This window comes from Procambarus clarkii, chromosome 24 (genome assembly GCF_040958095.1).
Source record: "Procambarus clarkii isolate CNS0578487 chromosome 24, FALCON_Pclarkii_2.0, whole genome shotgun sequence".
Classification (NCBI taxonomy): Eukaryota; Metazoa; Arthropoda; class Malacostraca; order Decapoda; family Cambaridae; genus Procambarus; species Procambarus clarkii.
This window is the reverse complement of record NC_091173.1, coordinates 28,642,445-28,663,735: the sequence shown is the minus strand read 5'-3', so window position 1 is coordinate 28,663,735 and position 21,291 is coordinate 28,642,445. Positions and strand designations below refer to the sequence as shown.

Here is a 21,291-nt window from a genome sequence, read left to right as displayed (position 1 = left end):
AATTTCAAAGTCCAACAATCTTAATAACCAAGAATTATATTCACTTGTCAACGCAAATTTGTCGGAATACACTTTAAACCTGAGGAATCTTGGGACCAAACGACAGTTATGTGACAGTTAAGAGTGTGAAGTTGATAATTCATTGTCGTTTCTTGATGTAAAAGTGAATAACCTTAATGGGTTCAACACTAATGTTTTTAGGAAACTGTTACAAATGATATGAGTGGGGCTTCTATGGGGTACTGGTACTATTAAGGGGTATAGGTAGTTAGAAGACAGGAGTATCATATATGGGAGAGCTAAAAGGCCCGGCCCCCAAAATAAACTATCCACAGTAGTAATAACTTGCTACAAGACCAAATATGTTCGTCTAAGGGTTGATCACTGCGCTCCCACCTTGGAAGAAGAGATACTCTGTAATTCATGTACTTATTTATTAACCCGTTAACAACCCCCCATATACACTCACACCAATAACAATAATAATAATAACTTTACCACACTATCTTACGTTAAAAGCCTTGGTCCACGTAGGCAGGATACAAGGTTTACACTAATAACAAGCTAGGGTAAAGTACTACTGGATAAGCACTGAAGCTGGATGCAGCTTAGGGTAGTGAAACCACGTGGGACCCTAATACAAAACACAACACTTAGGGGTACCCAAACACTGGCAAAATACTATCCCCAGGTCTCACCAATCGTTACTACCAGAGTAGGCACACTCACTAATGCCCTGTACTTAGCTTAAGGATACAGGAACTTCAGGTAAGGGAAATAAGTAAGAGGAGAAGGAAGGAGAGTAGGGATACAGCCACAGAGTAGGTCTTAACCTCACGCCACCAGCCAAGAGAAGACCGAGCTAGCCACCAGCTGCCTCCCTCATGTTGTGGTGCCGGGAGGAGCCTAATTGATCGTGCAGCTAAGCACATTAAAGATCTTCCCCTATGAAACGTATTGTTACTTTATGAATGATTAGAAAGTATTAGTAAGCAAAGTTGGTGCCTATGTTATTATTTAATAATCAACCCCCAGCTCAGTCTTTAAATGCTCTTTGAGAAACAATAATAGTCTTACGTCTGGCAGGGAAGATACAAACAATTGACATTCTAGATGCCCAACTGTACTACCAGAAAGTTTAATAGCTCAATTTTGACCTCTGGTTTCCACTGGAGAACCCAGGGTCGTAACACTCCTCCCCCCTTCAGAGAAAAAAAAATGTGACTACTAGAATAGTAGTCATATTTTTTTGTAAGAGTATACAGAGAACAAAAAGAAAAACATATGACAAAAACAAAAAATCAATCAAAAGCAATTTCTTTGCAAAAAAAAAATACAAAGGAGTTCTCTGAAAGAAAGAAAAAAAAAAAAAAAACATACACAAAAAAATAAAAGAACAGGGAAGTAAATAAATTGGACACGGAATATTTAATGTCACAGGAGAACCTAAAAAAAAATAACTAAAGCATGACAGTTGGTAAATGGCTTTCTGTGGCTCAGATGAATGTTATTCAGGCAACCGGGACAGAGCGTCGGCTATCACGTTGAGTCTGCCCGGTAGGTGGGTAATGGAAAGATTGAAGTCCTGTAGGTACAACGCCCACCTGAGGATGCGTTTATTCTTACCCTTCATCTGAGTCAGGAAGACTAGTGGGTTATGGTCCGTGTACACTTCCACTATATTACCTGTGAGGTAAACTTCGAACTTTTTACATGTTAACACTAGCGCCAACGCCTCTTTTTCTACCACTGAATAATTGCGTTGCGCCTTGTCGAATTTCACAGAGTAATAATATACTGGGTGTTCCACCTGATCATCCCCAGTTTGCAACAACACTGCACCAGCACCCGAGTCAGACGCGTCAACATGAATTTTAAACGGTCGGTCGAACCTTGGACTAGCAAGCACTGGGGCGGAAGCTAAGATCAATTTCAAATTTTTAAATGCCTCTGCACAGTCTGATGACCACTTAAATTTAACGGCTTTCCGCAACAAGTCTGTGAGAGGAGTGGCAACACTGGAAAAGTTCTGACAAAAACGTCGATAGTACGCACACATACCGATAAATCTTTGAACGTCCTTTTTAGACTTTAGTACTGGATACTCCAGAATGGCATGGATTTTATCTTGCCGAGGTAACACTTTTCCTTGGCCCACTTCATAACCGAGGTACGTCACTGTGCCTTGGCCAAAATGACACTTTTTAGCATTTAAGGTAAGATTTGCCCTTTTCAAGATGGCAAACAACTGGCGTAACCTAGCTATGTGGTCAGCCCAATTACTGTCAAACAGCACGATATCATCTAAATACGCCCGACAATTTGGCACCTTAGCGAGTAGAGAGTTCATGAGTCTCTGGAACGTGGCAGGGGCATTACGCAAGCCGAACGGTAACACTTGATACTCAAAAACACCCTCGGGTGTCACGAACGGAGTGAGCTGTTTAGCACGTTCAGTGAGTGGGATTTGATAATACCCCCTCGAGAGGTCGAATTTCGAAACGTACTTGGCATTTCCCAACTCGTCAATGCAGTCCTCGAGGAGGGGCAGCGGATAGGCATCCACAATGGTCACCTTGTTGAGCTGCCGATAGTCGGTGCATAATCGCCATGAGCCGTCTGGTTTGGGGACCAAAAGGCAGGGCGAGCACCAAGAGCCCTGGCTCGGCCGGATGAGGCCGTGCTGGAGCAAGAAGTCGACCTCCTTCCGTATGATGGCCTTCTTTTCTGGACTCATCCGATAGGGTTGAAGGCGAATGGGAGTGTAGTCCGTCAACTCGACATCATGGCAAATGGCATCAGTCTGGGTCGGGACCTCCCCGAACAGACTGGAGAATTCATCAACCAACGACTGCACCTCTTCACGTTGGGCCATCTGCAAATGGGACAGTTCCTCCACAGCATTCACAGAACTAGAATTATTGAAAATGAGATTAGTTGGGTCCCCAGAACAATCATCCCCTCTCTCACTGGAAATGGAAACATTGGTTAGTGCAATGGGCCTGGGGCCCTGGAACTTCTTCAGTCGATTTACATGTATGAGCATTACCTGGTTACGTTTGTCAGAGTGCCTCACTTTGTACGTGAGGTCCCCAGTCTTTTCTGTCACAATGTAGGGGCCTTCGTACTTGTGGGACATAGTGTTCCCTAGTCGAGGCTTTAATACCAGGACAGGGTCGCCAGGCTGAAATACCCGTAACTTAGATTTAGCATCGTTACGTTCTTTCATCTTTTCTTGGGCCTTGCCAAGATACTTTAATGCAGCCGCCTTGCAGTCCTTGAGTCTCTGGTGGTGTTGCGCAAAGAAAGCCGAACCTTCGGATAATGTTACGTTCCCTAACAGATTCTCCTGTAACATTTGCAAGGGTCCACGAACTTTATGGCCAAAGACTAACTCAAAAGGAGAACAGCCCAGTGAACTTTGTAATCCCTCTCTAGCCGCAAACAAAACATACGGTAAATTCTCATCCCAGAAGGTGTGGGAACTCTCGCACGATGTCTTCAACATCTGCTTCAGAGTTAGATGGAAACGTTCAATTACCCCCTGACTCTGTGGATGGTATGGGCTGGAAACCTTATGAGTTATTCCATGTTCCTTACAAAATTGCTCGAAAACATCAGACTTAAAATTAGTACCATTGTCAGTTTGCACGACCCGAGGCAGTCCAAAAGTGGAAAAAAATTGCAACATACGAGCAACAACAGTTTTTGCTCGGATGTTCCTTACAGCAAAAGCCTCTGGGTAACGAGTAGTGATACACATCATCGTGATTAGGTAAATATTACCAGACTTAGTTCTAGGTAATGGTCCAACACAGTCCATTACCACATGAGAAAATGGTTCCTCCGGCACGACAATAGGCCTTAGAGGAGCTTTAGGTGGAGTCTGGTTTGGTTTCCCAACCAGTTGACAAACAATACACGCATTACAAAATTTTGCCACATCGCTTTTCAGCTTGGGCCAGAAAAAATACTTTAAAATTTTGTGATACGTAATATTAATACCTTGATGTCCCCCCATAGAATCATCATGAGCAGCTGCCAAAACCCTTTCTCTATAGCAGGTCGGCAACATAACCTGGTGGACTACCTCCCACTCATTTGACAAGGGAGCACTCTGTGGTCTCCATTTTCTCATCAAAATCCGATCATTGTAGTAGTACCCAGTTGCTGCGTCTACAATTTCCTCCATAGAGACGGCTGTTTCATGACAATCTGCAAGAGTGGGGTCAGCTTTCTGTAACTCACTCAAGGAGGCATCTAGGCCTTGGTCAGATGCCATTGGCCGAGGCTCAACAGTGTTCTCCACCTCCCCACTACTCTCGGTAGATGGCGGTGGCAGGCTCTCCACAATGTCCTCGGCCACGTCATCGAGTCGGGCCATAAATGTGTCCGCGAGGTCCACTTGGTTTTCACCACTCGGAAAGCTCCTTGTGACCTCGGGATTTACCACCTTGGCAAGCACAGGGCTGCCCTTACATTTAAGTCCCATAGACCTGGTCACCGCGCACGCAGGGTACACAACATTATCCTCTGCGGCGGGTGGATCCAGGCAAACCTTAGGGGTAGGCAACATAATAGGCAGTCTGGAGTCCCCTACCTTATCCCCTGCTAAATCATTACCAACTATTACATCAACATTAGGGAAAGGTAGGTATGAAGTGACTCCGACTGTACAAACACCCTTGTGGAAATCAGATTCCAGGGTAACCTTATGGAGGGGTACTGCCCGAGTATCACTAGTGACACCCTCGACCAGTACCACCTCTCCAGTGTCGAGAGTGTTGGCACCTTGCAATGCACTCTCTAAAATTAAAGTCTGGATGGCACCGGTGTCTCGGAAGATCACCTCGTCCTTCCAGGAAGAACCCTCAGACAAAAGTAGTCTCCCTTTCGATAAGAATGGGGTAAGCAAGTCCAACCACTGTGGGTTGGAGGTCTTACTCCCTAACCCTTCCGAAGGCCTCAAGCCCTGTGTCACAACTAGAGCATTGGGTCTTTTTTCTGGGTACAGTTGCCAACAACGGCTAATATTGTGGTTTGAACGATTACAGTGACCACAAAAACGTCGGGGAGAAGAGACATTACTAACAGAATTACCCTTCGGTTCACCTTTAGGTGCCGTTGGGCTAGACACTTTAACAGGGTTAGTTATGTCTGAAACAGAAGGTGCATTAGGTAAAGGGTTAGAATGAGCTGGTCTGGACTGGCTGTGGGTATAAGGTTTGCTACTCTGTGGGGTATAATTATTTTTATTGGGCCTTTTGCCCGCCAATTGGTAGTTTTCTGCCAACTTGGCCAAATCCCCTATTTTAGAATTTAACTCTATCCTTCCTTTAATGTATTGTGATACGTTCTCTGGCATAACATCTATAAAATGCTCCATTAAAATTAAGTTCCTGAGAGCCTCGTATGTTTCGGCTTTCGCCGAGCGAATCCATCTATCAAACAATCGAATTTGATCATTCACAAATTCAGTGAGCGGTTGGTTGTGAGTAGGCCTAAGGTTACGATAAACTTGGCGGTGAGCTTCAGGAGTAATTTCATATGCCCGCAAAATACCTTCCCTGACTTTATCATATTCGAAACACTCGTCGTCAGGCATGTTAATAAAAATATCTTGTGCTTTACCCCTAAGTCTTCCCTGTAGGATTTTCACCCACTCTTCCTTTGGCCAGTTCATGGACGTGGCCACTCTCTGAAAATGGTTGAAAAACCTTTCAGGGTCAGACTCGGAAAATTCAGGCAAATTATGCTTTTTCTCATAATGCCTGGGGTTTGAATCCCCGGCAGGTGGAGTTCCAGTGGCATTCGCTCTAATTCTAGCCTCCTCGGTTTTGAGTTTTTGCTCCTCTAATTTTATTTTTGCTAACTCTAAAGCTAATTCACTTTCCCTATGAGTTGCACTTTCTGCTTGGCTAGGCTGGCATAAAGGTGTATCACTTGCCAATAGTTGTTCATCAATACAATGTTCTAATATTTCATTTACCAAAGTCCACTTTTTATCTGCGACATTTAATTCTAGGCCAAATTCCTGGCCTAACAATACTAAATTAGACTTTTTAAGTTTCTTTATCTCTACCACTGAAGGCTCCCTTGCCAGTTTCTGCATTTCAGAAGACATCACTAATAATTTTAGCTCCCAGCCAAAGAAAAAATTAAAAAATAAAAATTGGAAAAAAAACAAAAATTTGCACGGCCCCTAACACAAGGCCACACTAACCTTAATCGTGAAGGGATCCAGCTGGGTGTCCAGTCAGTGCAAGAATGTCCTTTGCTAGATGAGCTGGACCCTAGGCTAGCACACAACCGTTCTGCAGAAATAAAAAATTTTAATTTTGGCACTCAAGAATCTAATTTTTTACACTTATAATGTTCCTCCCGGACTGGCCAACCACTTGTTACAAATGATATGAGTGGGGCTTCTATGGGGTACTGGTACTATTAAGGGGTATAGGTAGTTAGAAGACAGGAGTATCATATATGGGAGAGCTAAAAGGCCCGGCCCCCAAAATAAACTATCCACAGTAGTAATAACTTGCTACAAGACCAAATATGTTCGTCTAAGGGTTGATCACTGCGCTCCCACCTTGGAAGAAGAGATACTCTGTAATTCATGTACTTATTTATTAACCCGTTAACAACCCCCCATATACACTCACACCAATAACAATAATAATAATAACTTTACCACACTATCTTACGTTAAAAGCCTTGGTCCACGTAGGCAGGATACAAGGTTTACACTAATAACAAGCTAGGGTAAAGTACTACTGGATAAGCACTGAAGCTGGATGCAGCTTAGGGTAGTGAAACCACGTGGGACCCTAATACAAAACACAACACTTAGGGGTACCCAAACACTGGCAAAATACTATCCCCAGGTCTCACCAATCGTTACTACCAGAGTAGGCACACTCACTAATGCCCTGTACTTAGCTTAAGGATACAGGAACTTCAGGTAAGGGAAATAAGTAAGAGGAGAAGGAAGGAGAGTAGGGATACAGCCACAGAGTAGGTCTTAACCTCACGCCACCAGCCAAGAGAAGACCGAGCTAGCCACCAGCTGCCTCCCTCATGTTGTGGTGCCGGGAGGAGCCTAATTGATCGTGCAGCTAAGCACATTAAAGATCTTCCCCTATGAAACGTATTGTTACTTTATGAATGATTAGAAAGTATTAGTAAGCAAAGTTGGTGCCTATGTTATTATTTAATAATCAACCCCCAGCTCAGTCTTTAAATGCTCTTTGAGAAACAATAATAGTCTTACGTCTGGCAGGGAAGATACAAACAATTGACATTCTAGATGCCCAACTGTACTACCAGAAAGTTTAATAGCTCAATTTTGACCTCTGGTTTCCACTGGAGAACCCAGGGTCGTAACAACCCAGGGTCAATTCCTTTGTTCCTGATATTTTTAAGAAAAATGCAATTAACACTCTAGTGAATAGGGCCTTTGTTTTATGTTCTAATTGGAATAACTTTGATCAAGAAATTAATTTTCTTGTGAAATTTTTTTCAAATAATGGTTATCCTTTGCATATGGTTTATACTTTTATAAGGAATTTCTTAAATAAGAAGTTTCACCCATCGTGTAGGATTACTACAGTGGAAAGGGATCTTAAATATATTAAATTACCATTTTATGGCAGTATTAGCTTTTCTGTAAGGAGTCGTTTGAGGAGACTGTTGCAGCAGTGTTATCCTCAAGTAGACTTTAGATTTATTTTTGTCAACACAAATACCATAGGCTCTTATTTTAAATTTAAAGATAAAGTGCCTACCCCCTTGTGCTCAAATGTCGTATATATGTATAATTGTTCCAGCTGTAATGCTGGATATGTCGGGAGTTCCATTCGGAACTTTAAGATTAGGATACTTGAGCACCGGGGATTATCTTTTAGGACTGGATTACCATTGTCTAAACCAGCACTTTCGGAGATTAAAAACCATTGTTATGAGTTTGATCATTCTCTGCTGGAATCTGATTTTAAAATTCTGGACACTTGTATGAATGGCCAGTCAGATTTGAGAGTAATGGAATCCTTATATATAAAGGAGCTGCGGCCTCTGTTAAATAGCAACCTTTCAGCTGTTCAATTGTACACTGTATAGTGCACAGTAGGCCCTGTAATTTGATTTATAGTTCATTTTGGTAGTTTAATTTTTTTGTTTAGTTTACCATGTCTTTGCCCTTTCTTACTTATTTCAAGTCTTGACATTGTACATTAATATAATCTTTTATTTAGGATATATAATACATTTTTTGGTATTTAATTTTATTTAATATTTGGGTTTTTTATAAGATTTTGGTTAGTACTTTATAATTGTCGTTTATTCTGTTTGTATTTTACATACATTTTTTGTAGATTTGTATTCATTATATAAATATTTGTTATAGTGTTTAGTATCTATGTTTAGGTATCAAGTTTCACTTCTGATCACTTCACGTAAGTTTAATGGAATGGTTTGTTTTAGTAGTTATAAATTTCATCTTGTAGTTTAATGGATTTTAAATTAGTTTTAATATATGTGACAGTTAATAAGTTTTATTTGTATTGATCACTTTAAGTGCGCTTAAGTGTTTTGTTTTTTAAGCATTTTCCTTTCTTTGATAGGCAATTATATTCAGTATGAGTTCTTTGTTTACTAGCTATTTGATTGTGATTTCTGTTTTTTCTTTTAGATCTGATGATGAATACGAGAAGTATTCGAAACGTTATGCATTTTAAAGTAAGGAAAACATCTTCTGAAACAAGATGTTCAGTATATCCCTGGTTTTCCTATTCGTCTTAAAATTAAGATTCCCGAAGGGAACATCGATCATAAATATATATATATATATATATATATATATATATATATATATATATATATATATATTTATATATATATATATATATATATATATATATATATATATATATATATATATATATATATATAAAAGTTTGTGAGGGTACCACCTCTGGTGCCAATGTGGGGACCCATAGCCTCGGAGAAGAAAATAAAAAGTATTCAGAGGAGACCTTGTGGTTTCTCACTGAACACTAATATTATCTTCTCCTACCACCCCCATTCTTTTGTATGTACACATATATATTTACTTTATTTGAACTTTGTTACAAAAAAGGAATTACATATGGGTTACAAAGATGGTTATGATAGGTTGTCGAGTTCCTCCAGCTCCTCAGATGGCGGGCAGGAACCCTGGATGCAGTGCGCATTTCCCCTCTGTATCGCCACGCTGAGGCGCCGGAAAAAAAAGCTGGCAGCTCTAGTGTCCCTTGTTGTTTCAATGAGCCTAGAACCCAGTTCCTTCAAAAAACTGGTAGCAATTTTACCCCAGGCGCCGAGTGTGTCAGAAGCAATGGGGACAAAATTGTAGTGGTGATCCAGTTCTCTATACTTACGGGATTTGGCTGCTTCCCTGTGGGTAGCAGCGCCACCTGGTTGTGCAACACTGAGGTTAATGTAAGTGTTAGCCAGAGTTGATACGCACGTGATGTCCCATACCAACTGCTTGCCAGGGGTTCCAGGGGGTTCCAGGGGTTCACTGTGATACCATCCGGGCGACCAATAAGAGCATCAGAGTTACGGGGCGTTAGGTAATGGGGCTCTCTTTCAGCTGGGCATCCAGCTGTGGTGAGGCTCCTCTTGATGATGTCGTTAACTTCACTGTGCCTCGAGTTCCATCCCCCTGTGCTTTGGCAGAGTAGGCCATGGTGGCCGTACCTGTCAGCCACCACCTCGCCGCAAATACACCTATATCTGGTGTGGATTGGGGCAGCAAGGCGAAGGGCCTCAGCAATTCGGAGGGCAGGTGGTGTGAGACGCGTGCCAGTTGCCGACATTGGGGTTGCTAACAGGAAATCCCCTGCATGTGGGGCTGCTACTGCTGTGAGGTGAGCAATGTCGTGTTGTGTTGTTGCAGCACCCAGGCACTCTGCAGCAACTTGGTCTACAATGGGGCCATCCCAGCTGGATTGCTTGTGGGCTTTTGGGGATGGTGGTTGAGGTGATGGGCCTGCACGAGAGGCCCACTCTGTGGCACAGCGTGTAAAATTGGGATCATGTACAACTGCCAGCTGATGTAAGTGGGCAGGTAGAATTTCCTTCACAAGGTCGTCGGATGCTGATAAGGAGGACAGGAAGGCTGTAACAGCGATTTGCGTTGCTGTTCGAACTCCGAGGTCCCCAAGTCTTACGGGAAGAGAGGCTTGTTTCCACTGTAGATCATCAAGAGAGAGGTTAAGGGCTTTTTCTAGCATTGATTTCAGTAACCGGTCATACTCAGTTTTTGGCTACTGTAAGATGGTGAACACCTCAGAAAGTAGGTTAACCTGGGGAGGGACAGACATCTGATGATGAGGTAGTGTGCATCATGAGCATCAATATCCTCAATCCTCCCATCCATGCTCTTAAGGTCGGCGATTTTCTTATCAAGGACCTCATCGATGGCTTTCAACCCCAGGGGAGCTCCTAGGAGTGTGCTGTCTTCTGGTTTAGTTTTATGGATATTTGGCAGAAGACCCTCTATTCTCTCTACGATGCCCTGATTGGAACATATTATTTCACATTTAGAAGGGTTCAGGGTGAGGCCTAAAACTGCACCTTGCTCCTGGATTTTTCTGATGTCCTCCAGGAGTGAGTCTTGGGAACCAGCTAGGGTACCATCATCCAAGAACCAGATGTTAAGCTCGCTGGACAGGACCTCCGTGACTTGTTTGATGATTAAGCAGAAAAGGAGAGGAGCAAGGGGGTCACCCTGTTGGGCGCCTTTTCGCGAGTCAATTTCATGTTCACCAAAAAGTAGCTTAAGGTCCATATTGTAGCATGATTGTACAAAAGGGTAAAGGGAAGGGAAATGACTATGAACCGCACGGAGTACAGCATCCCTCCGCACCAAATTGAAGGCATTTTTTAAATCTAGCTTGATAAGGGCCTTTTCGTCTGTGATGTTGGCGATGAAGGCTCGAGCTGCATGGGCTGCCGCCTCACATCCTTGTGGAATGCCGAACCCGAGCTGTTTTAGCTTCAGCATGTTGGCCGCTGCATCACTAACTGTTCTTGCAGCTGCCTTTGCGACGAGACGCCGGAGAGAATTGCCCACAGCTATTGGCCTGATCCCTCCATCCTTTTTCTTTAGAGCACAGAGAGATGCTCCAAAAAAGATAGATCTTATGGTCGCTGGTATGTTGCCAGCTAGACGTGTGTTGGTGAATCTGGTTAGTTCCACCAAGAGGATCTTTGCAATGTCACCCAGTGCAGGGTTGAGCATTTGCTTGAGGTGGTTGGGTTTTAGTCCTGTGAACCCACCTGCTGATCCTGTAGGGAAGGACATGGCTGCTTTATGGACCACAGATTCAGCCACCCAGAGAGGTTCTGCTCCGGTAGCCCCCACTTGTACAATGTCGTCCTCACGCGGAGCCCTGGGTGGGTGTTTCTCCCTTAGGGCTTGAGCTGTTGCGGCATCTCTGTCGGCAATTGAGTCATCACTGGTGATGACTCTTATTGCGCCAATAGTGTTTCCTTCTTCTATTTTCTTGGTGACTGATGTTCTGATTTTTTATGTCTCGGATATGGCACTGTTGCTCTTCCTGCCGTGGGTGTTTCTCGCACGAGTGGGAAGGCGCACCTGGTTGTCCTCCCTGGGAAAATCATTTATAGCTTTGATGACTGAGGCAGCTAAGGTTTTGTCTCTCCTTGCAGGGGTGGCTAGACATATGTTGCCAAACATTAGGAGGTTGTGCCATGCTTGGGTCGTTCCAGGAGAGTTGTTGACCTTTCTCAGGAGGGCAGATAATTTGGCTGCTGCATGGGGGCGGGCTGCTTTAGGGATGTGTTGCAAGGTTCTGGCTGATGTTGCTTTGATAGCTTCTAATAAGTTTTCTGTGGGAATGAAGGTCTGGGAGGTGTTTTGCCTTACGGGCGGTGTGGGCTGTTGACCGGTGTTCTCCCTGGGAGGGCGCCCAGAACCCAAACACCTGGCTCTGTTGTGGTAATGAAAGCGCACATTATCGTCACTCAACCGGATATAGTATACTTTGTCACACGTCTGACATCTGCCTTGTCTACCCCTGCTTGATGGCTCATCTTGGCGTGGAGAAGCCTGGCTGTCTGTTGAGAGCTGCGACATGGGCGGGCGCTGGGCGGGAGCTGGGCGGGAGGGTGGACGGCCGGTGGAGACAGGAGGGTGGGCGGCGGTTGGAGGCTGGGGGGATAGTCAGCTGGCCATGGCACTTACTACTCAGATGAGTGGTAATACATATACCACCTCTATACGAAGTGTGGGTATACACCCACTACACAATATGTGGGTATACATTGGGTGAGTGGGTGGCGTAGACACACATGGGAGCCTCCCGGCTTCTATGGGCGGGTGGCAAGGTGGCCTCGTGGGTGGGGAGTCGACGTGGTGGGGTGGGTAGGAGGGGGAGAGCAGGTACTTCCCGACAGGTACAGCCACCATGGCCTACTCTGCCAAAGCACAGGGGATGGCACTCGAGGCACAGTGAAGTTAACGACATCATCAAGAGGAGCCTCACCACAGCTGGATGCCCAGCTGAAAGAGAGCCCCGTTACCTAACGCCCCGTAACTCTGATGCTCTTATTGGTCGCCCGGATGGTATCACAGTGAACCCCGGGAAGAATGGCAAGCAGTTGGTATGGGACTACACGTGCGTATCAAACCTGGCTAACACCTACATTAACCTCAGTGTTGCACAACCAGGTGGCGCTGCCACCCACAGGGAAGCAGCCAAATCCCGTAAGTATAGAGAACTGGATCACCACTACAATTTTGTCCCCATTGCTTCTGAGACACTCGGCGCCTGGGGTAAAAGTGCTACCAGTTTTTTGAAGGAACTGGGTTCTAGGCTCATTGAAACAACAAGGGACTCGAGAGCTGCAAGCTTTCTTTTCCAGCGCCTCAGTGAGGCGATACAGAGGGGAAATGCAGGGTTCCTGCAACCCTGCATCCAGGGTTCCTGCCCGCCATCTGAGGAGCTGGAGGAACTCGACAACCTAGTACAACCATCTTTGTAACCCATATGTAACTCCTTTTTTGTAACAAAGTTCAAATAAAGTAAATATATATGTGTACATACAAAAGAATGGGGGTGGTAGGAGAAGATAATATTAGTGTTCAGTGAGAAACCACAAGGTCTCCTCTGAATACTTTTTATTTTCTTCTCCGAGGCTATGGGTCCCCACATTGGCACCAGAGGTGGTACCCTCACAAACTTTAAAAAAAAAAAAAAAATATATATATATAAATATATATATATATATATAATATATATATAAATATATATATATAATATATATATATATATATATATATATATATATATATATATATATATATATATATATATATATATATATATATATGTCGTACCTAGTAGCCAGAACTCACTTTTTGGCCTACTATTCAAGGCCCGATTTGCCTAATAAGCCAAGTCTTCCTGAATTAATATATTTTTTCTAATTTTTTTCTTATGAAATGATAAAGCTACCCATTTCATTATGTATGAGGTCAATTTTTTTTATTGGAGTTAAAATTAACGTAGATATATGACCGAACCTAACCAACCCTACCTAACCTAACCTAACCTATCTTTATAGGTTAGGTTTGGTTAGGTAGCCGAAAAAGTTAGGTTAGGTTAGGTTAGGTAGGTTAGGTAGTCGAAAAACAATTAATTCATGAAAACTTGGCTTATTAGGCAAATCGGGCCTTGAATAGTAGGCCAAAAAGTGAGTTCTGGCTACTAGGTACGACATATATATATATATATATATATATATATATATATATATATATATATATATATATATATATATATATATATATATATATATATATATTTATATCGTACCTAGTAGCCAGAACGCACTTCTCGGCCTACTATGCAAGGCCCGTTTTGCCTAATAAGCCAAGTTTTCATGAATTAATGTTTTTTCGATTACCTAACCGACCTAACCTAACCTAACGTAGCTTTTTCGGCTACCTAACCTAGCCTAACGTATAAAGATAGATTAGGTTAGGTTAGTTAGGGTTGGTTAGGTTCGGTCATATAACTACGTTAATTTTAACTGCAAAAAAAAAAATTGACCTCATACATAATGAAATTGGTAGCTTTATCATTTCATAAGTAAAAAATTAGAGAAAATATATTCAGGAAAACTTGGCTTATTAGGCAAATCGGGCCTTGCATAGTAGGCTGAGAAGTGCGGTCTGGCTACTAGATACGACATTATATATATATATATATATATATATATATATATATATATATATATATATATATATATATATATATATATATATATATATATATATATAATATATAATATATTATTAAATATGACCGAAAAAGTAAGATTAATAATTCTAACACGAATTTTCTCAATATTTCTTATATTTCTTTTCACTGTTGATGGTAATTGAAAAATCAATTCTCCAAAATTCATTTTTATTTCTAGTCTGACGTGACACTTTGAGCGCATTTCGTAAAACATATTACATTTTCAAAGACACACACATACAACTATAACTGAATAGAGCTTAAACATCTTCGATTTTTTATACCTGCATTTGGGTGAGGTGATATGTTACAACAGTTTTGGATGAGGTGAAAACAAACTTTCAACACAAGCCAGAACACGAAACAATGGGTATTGAAGGTAAGAATGGAAGTAATTGCAGAGGGCTTATTGGCCCATATTTCTTGATGCTTCTATACTGGAGCAGAGTCTTGAAGTGGGTAGAATATAGTTGTGCATTAATTGGCTGTTGATTGCTGGTGTTGACTTCTTGATGTGTAGTACCTCGCAGATGTCAAGCCGCCTGCTATCGCTGTATCTATCGATGATTTCTGTGTTGTTTGCTAAGATTTCTCTGGTGATGGTTTGGTTGTGGGAAGAGATTATATGTTCCTTAATGGAGCCCTGTTGCTTATGCATCGTTAAACGCCTGGAAAGAGATGTTGTTGTCTTGCCTATATACTGAGTTTTTTGAGGTTTACAGTCCCCAAGAGGTCATTTGAAGGCATAGTCGACGTAGGTCTCTTTTTAAATCGTTCTGCTTTGTGTCTGGAGAGTTTCTCATGAGTAGGCTGGCCGTTTTCTTGGTTTTATAGTAAATCGTCAGTTGTATCTTCTGATTTTTGTCTGTAGGGATAACGTTTCTGTTAACAATATCTTTCAGGACCCTTTCCTCCGTTTTATGAGCTGTGGAAAAGAAGTTCCTGTAAAATAGTCTAATAGGGGGTATAGGTGTTGTGTTAGTTGTCTCTTCAGAGGTTGCATGGCGTTTCGCTTTCCTTCTTATGATGTTTTCAACGAAACCAAATATATATATATATATATATATATATATATATATATATATATATATATATATATATATATATATATATATATATATATATATATATATATATATATTTATTATTAAATATGACCGAAAAAGTAAGATTAATAACTCTAACACGAATTTTCTCAATCTTTCGTACATTACGCTTCACTGTTGGAGGTAAATAAAAAATCACTTCTCCAAAATTCATTTTTATTTCTAGTCTGACGCGACACGGGCGCGTTTCGTAAAACTTATTACATTTTCAAAGACTTCACAAATACACAACTGAGGAGTGTTGTTACACTCCAACACGTACAAGAGGAGTGTTGTTAACGCATACGTCGACCGTGCTCTCAGCCACAGCTCAGAATGGAAGCAAGTCGACGAAGAACTCTGTAGGGTAAGGCAGGTCCTAGTCAATAACGGCTTCTCCAATGGTTTCATCGAAGACATCATAAGAAGGAAAGTGAAAAGCCATGCAACCTCTGAAGAGACAACTAACATAACACCTATACCCCCTATTAGACTATTTTACAGGAACTTCTTTTCCACAGCTCATAAAACGGAGGAAAGGGTCCTGAAAGATATTTAGTAATAGAAACGTTATCCCTACAGACAAAAATCAGAGGATACAACTGACGATTTACTATAAAACCAGAAAAACGGCCAGCCTACTCATGAGAAACTCTCCAGACACAAAACAGAACGCTTTAAAAGAGACTAACGTCGTCTATGCCTTCAAATGCCCACTTGGGGACTGTAAGCTCCAAAAAACCCAGTATATAGGCAAGACAACAACATCTCTTTCTAGGCGTTTAACGATGCATAAGCAACAGGGCTCCATTAAGGAACATATAATCTCTTCCCATAACCAAACCATCGCCAGAGAAATCCTAGTAAACAACACAGAAATCATCGATAGATACAGCGATAGCAGGCGGCTTGACGTTTGCGAGGCACTACACATCAAGAAGTCAACACCAGCAATCAACAGCCAATTATTGCACAACTATATTCTACCCACCTCAAGACTCCGCTCCAATATAGAAGCATCAAGAAATATGGACCAATAGGCTTTCTACAAACACTTCTATTCAATACCCATTGTTTCTGTTCTGTCTTGTGTTATTACTTTTAATACCCTATTAATATCCCCTCTTGTTCTGTCTTGTGTTAATGCCACATCACCCCTCCCACCTCACTCAAATGTAGATATAAATCAGAGATACGTAAGTTCTAATCAGTTGTGTATTTGTGAAGTCTTTGAAAATGTAATAAGTTTTACGAAATGCGCCCGTGTCGCGTCAGACTAGAAATAAAAATGAATTTTGGAGAAGTGATTTTTGATTTACCTCCAACAATGAAGCGTAATGTACGAAAGATTGAGAAAATTCGTGTTAGAATTATTAATCTTTCTTTTTCGGTCATATTTAATAATATATGTCTACAGGAAAGACTGCTACCAAAATATACTAATATATATATATATATATATATATATATATATATATATATATATATATATATATATATATATATATATATATATATATATATATATATATGTCGTACCTAGTAGCCAGAACGCACTTCTCAGCCTACTATGCAAGGCCCGATTTGCCTAATAAGCCAAGTTTTCATGAATTAATTGTTTTTTCGACTACCTAACCTACCTAACCTAACCTAACCTAACTTTTTCAGCTACCTAACCTAACCTAACATATAAAGATAGGTTAGGTTAGGTTAGGTAAGGTTGGTTAGGTTCGGTCCTATATCTACGTTAATTTTAACTCCAATAAAAAAAAAATTGACCTCATACATAAGGAAATGGGTAGCTTTATCATTTCATAAGAAAAAAATTAGAGAAAATATATTAATTCAGGAAAACTTGGCTTATTAGGCAAATCGGGCCTTGCATAGTAGGCCGAGAAGTGCGTTCTGGCTACTAGGTACGACATATATATATATATATATATATATATATATATATTTATATATATATATATATATATATATATATATATATATATATATATATATATATACATCTCCATATATTCATATTGATTACAATGTAAATTATTACTAGAGGGAGCTTTCAAGCCATGAAATGGCAGAGTAGAGGAGCGTAACCAAGCTTCATTACACCGGAGGCGAGAGTTTGGGTGGTGTTAACACACTATACGACTTACGGTCATGTGTGGCGACAACGTTGGAATTGCTGCTGTTTTATTATTTCTCATATAATTGCCTTTCCCGCTATTTCCCCATTGTGTGCATATTTTTAAACATATTGCACTCTTGTACAAAGTTCAGAGAATACATGTGCCACTAACTCATCTGGTGCCCATGGATGTGTTGTGGGCAATTACTGGCAACTCACCTGGTACCTGAAGATGCTGGAATGCACCTGCCACCATTCAGACAGGTGTAGGGGGTGCAGGTGTCGTGGGTAGCAGGTGTGGTGTCTCCACAACCACAGGTGGTGCGGACCTCCATCTTGGGTCCCACTAGCGCCGAGATGTTAGCGTCTACGATGCTGAAGCCGTCAGTATGGGCAGCGCGCACCCAGCACCCGTCCACGCACCCGTCGGCCTCCTGGGTGGCTACGACACGCATATCTTCGTAGTCGACCTCGCTCTCGCTCTCGTACGTGTTCTCCAAAGTGACTGTACGAACGACCTCCTGGCATGTCCCGACACCGACCTCTTGCACATTGACTCCTAAAATGGCGCTCAGCTGTGAAGAAAATATTTCACCCAATGAATAATCAACCCACGACACGATGTAACCTGGAAACTTCAGAGGAATTCTATCAACCGCCCCACAGACGTACATGCATAACTTTGAACAGTGAAATGTTGAGAGAGCATATGAGGGAAAGTTACTTCTTCTCGTATGTCAGACTCAATTACAAACATAAGAAATAATAAGCCAAGTAATATGTATGCAAATCTAGCTTCAATGGTTCACTTGTCTCACTGCGACAAGAGGAATGAGCTATATCGCACAAACTGTGACGGTGTTCCCCCCCTTATATTTCTCCCACGCCTGCAGTAAGAGTCATGTCTACTTTACCCAAGCGTTCTCTAGGTCGCAGGCATCAATTTGATATATGTGGGAGAGTGGAGTGTTCTCGGAGAGCCGAGAAATTTGTGAAACAATAATATTTTGGCCTGTGGTTTAGGCCCTTTAGGAAGCCAAGATGACGCTGGCTCTCCTGTTTCCCCGCCAAAACTGTGTGACGTCAGTGGCACCGGATTGGTCACCGACAGCAATGTGGCACCGAGAGCCAATGAAAACCTCCCGTGGAGAAAGTGACGTCACGAAGGAAGGGGGTCCGGGCAGCGCGCCGCGCTGGCGCCAGCAGTCAGACACGACACGTCAAGGAGGTTGGACGAGCGACGATTGGTCCTGTCAGTTTGACAGTTGTTTCCCGCTCCCGTAGATTTACGCGTCACCTGAAGTCTGCCAGTACTCTGTGAGGTCTTCCCTAGTTCATGTGTTGAACCAGAGAGGGAATCGACAGTTATTGAGCAACAAGTGCTCCAGTCAGGTACTGTGCAAGAAGAAGTGAAGTCTGTGCAGTGACGTAGGCGACGTCTGAAGCAGTTCACCCAGTCGTGACGGCGTAGTGACTGACAGAGCCACTGGGTAGCAGAGGAAGAAGAGGACTATTGGGGATTCTGGACGACTGCAGCTGAGACGTAGGCGGCAGCCGTTGCTGGGAGAAGACGACGGCCAGGAGACCGACTCCAACCCTACCAGAAGTCGAGAAGGAGCACGGACCTGCAGGGAAGAAGGCACGGAGACGACGCGCTAAACGGTGGGACGACGAGTGGTTCCGGTAGGACACGACAACGTGTGTGTGGGGGCGTTCCCGACATGAAGACCAGGAGCTACAACTCAACTCTCATCGGAGGATAGGTTGAAGTAGGTGTTTCTAGTTTCCCTCCCCATTCGCCTTTAGTTACCTATATTATTCGGCTATATTATCTAGCCTGAGGATTTTATATGTTGTGAGCAAGTCTCACCCATGTCACAATAAAGCACCAGTGTGCAGTGTAGTACTATCAAGAGTACTTGTAATATTCATGTTTATTATTGGTGTGTACAGGCACCCGGAACAAGTGATAAATTTACTGTGTTTTGTATATCTTTCTAGAGACTTTGATGAGAACATATAGTGATATATTATATATAATATTATGCCAGTATTTGGAAGTTAGGCTATGTGCCCAGAAACTATTTATTTACATTTATTGATGTCTGATTTATATACATTATATATGTCTATGTTCATGCAGTGATTAATCATTTGTGAGTACAGTGAATTATTGTGTTATCGCCCACGAGAGAAAGTACTGAAAACTCTAGTGTTAAATACTTCATAATATATCATTGAATGAAGGGCAGGTAAAACCATTCCAGTGAGTCATTGTCGCATTGATTGTAGAAACGAATATTTGAGCCCGAGTACAGTGTAACTGAGTAATACGTGCTATTGTTGCCAATATTGAGTGTGCGAGTTTCTAGCAATATTGGAGAATTTAAAGAAACAGCGCGCGTGAATCTAGAAAACAAGCAATAAACTTTCGCGCGGAGCCAAGCAATCAGCTGTTCTTAACATTGACGAGAGGGGGAGGTGTTGCCACTTAGTGAGTGCATAATATTCGTGGGAACTACCGGCCACGGCCAGGATCAGCTGATCTATTTATTGATTGACCTTGTGACATCTTTCATGCATTTTAAGTAAAATACAAAATTACTTTTGTGTTTATATCATCCCCTCCATTGATCTTGTGGCTATATTATACCGGAAAGCAAGAGTGATAAGAGTAAGTACCTGCCGGATTCCTGATCTTTTGAGTGTGACCTTGCCAAGGCTACCACTAATTCCACCAGTCCACTGAGGTGTTACTGGACACCGAAAACACCAGTTGGCGACCTTGTGGTAAATAGTAAAGCCCTATTGTTGGGGGGCGGGCCACACAACAGTTAAGTAAACAAGAAGTGTGTTCCCACTCCTTCTCAATCAGAAGGCCGGTTGGGATTGACTGGGATACTCTCCTGGCGTGCAGTGGCGCCGAGAGGATTAGAGTGAAGACCCGCAGGGCTACGGTGAGTGACCTTGAGATAACTGGTGGTCACCCCAGAGTAAGAATAGAGAAGAATAAACCCCAACATTGGCGACCTTGCCAGGATCTCGATCGAAGTAAAGGTTGCAGAGGTGGTACTTGGCAGTGGTGTAAGAGATCAGGTGCAGGTTATCACTCATAGCACAAGATGGAGGATGATAAAGTAGCAAGGTTTATTGACTCTAGAGATGAACAGGTGCTGGAAGAGTGCACCAAGGCACAGTTACAGGCTATAGCGGATCATTTTGGAATAAAGCTGAGATCTGCCAGAGTGGCAGAAAGAAGACTAGAGATAATGGCACAGCTCAGGGCACGAGACGAAGCTTTGGGGGAGGAATGGCCCCAAACACCTGCCAGTGTGGGAGAACACCTGAGTATTGGTGGAAGCAGCAGGGGATCCAGCGGCAGCAGGCACAGCGTTAAGCTGGAAATAATGAAGTTGCAGCTGGAAGCACAACTGAAGCGTGAAGAGCGAGAAGCAGAAGCACAGCAGCGTAAAGAAGAGCGAGAAGCAGAAGCGCAGCTGAGGAGAGAAGAAGCACAGCAGCGCAAAGAAGAGCGAGAAGCAGAAGCACAGATGAAGCGTGAGGAGCGAGAATCACAGTTGAAGCGTGAAGAGCGAGAAGCACAGCTTAAACGTGAGGAGCGAGAAGCTAGAATGAGACAACTGGAAATAGAAGCCAACAAGGAGGTGGAGCTGAAGCAAGCTGAACTAGGACTAGGTGCACCTGCTCTGCCGCCACAGGAAGACCGACGAGTGAGGGAACGAGACCTGCCGGTCTTTGTGCCTGA

The 21,291-nt window shown here is 42.5% G+C and overlaps 1 protein-coding gene across 1 annotated transcript in view; it reads right to left on the bottom strand.

Moving 5' to 3' along the window:
* Positions 1-21,291, bottom strand: part of LOC123751693 (putative neural-cadherin 2) — a 400,838-nt gene that overhangs the window by 46,183 nt on the left and 333,364 nt on the right. The window contains 1 exon segment of the mRNA XM_069330285.1: positions 17,745-18,100. Coding sequence (XP_069186386.1) covers positions 17,745-18,100 — 356 coding nt within the window.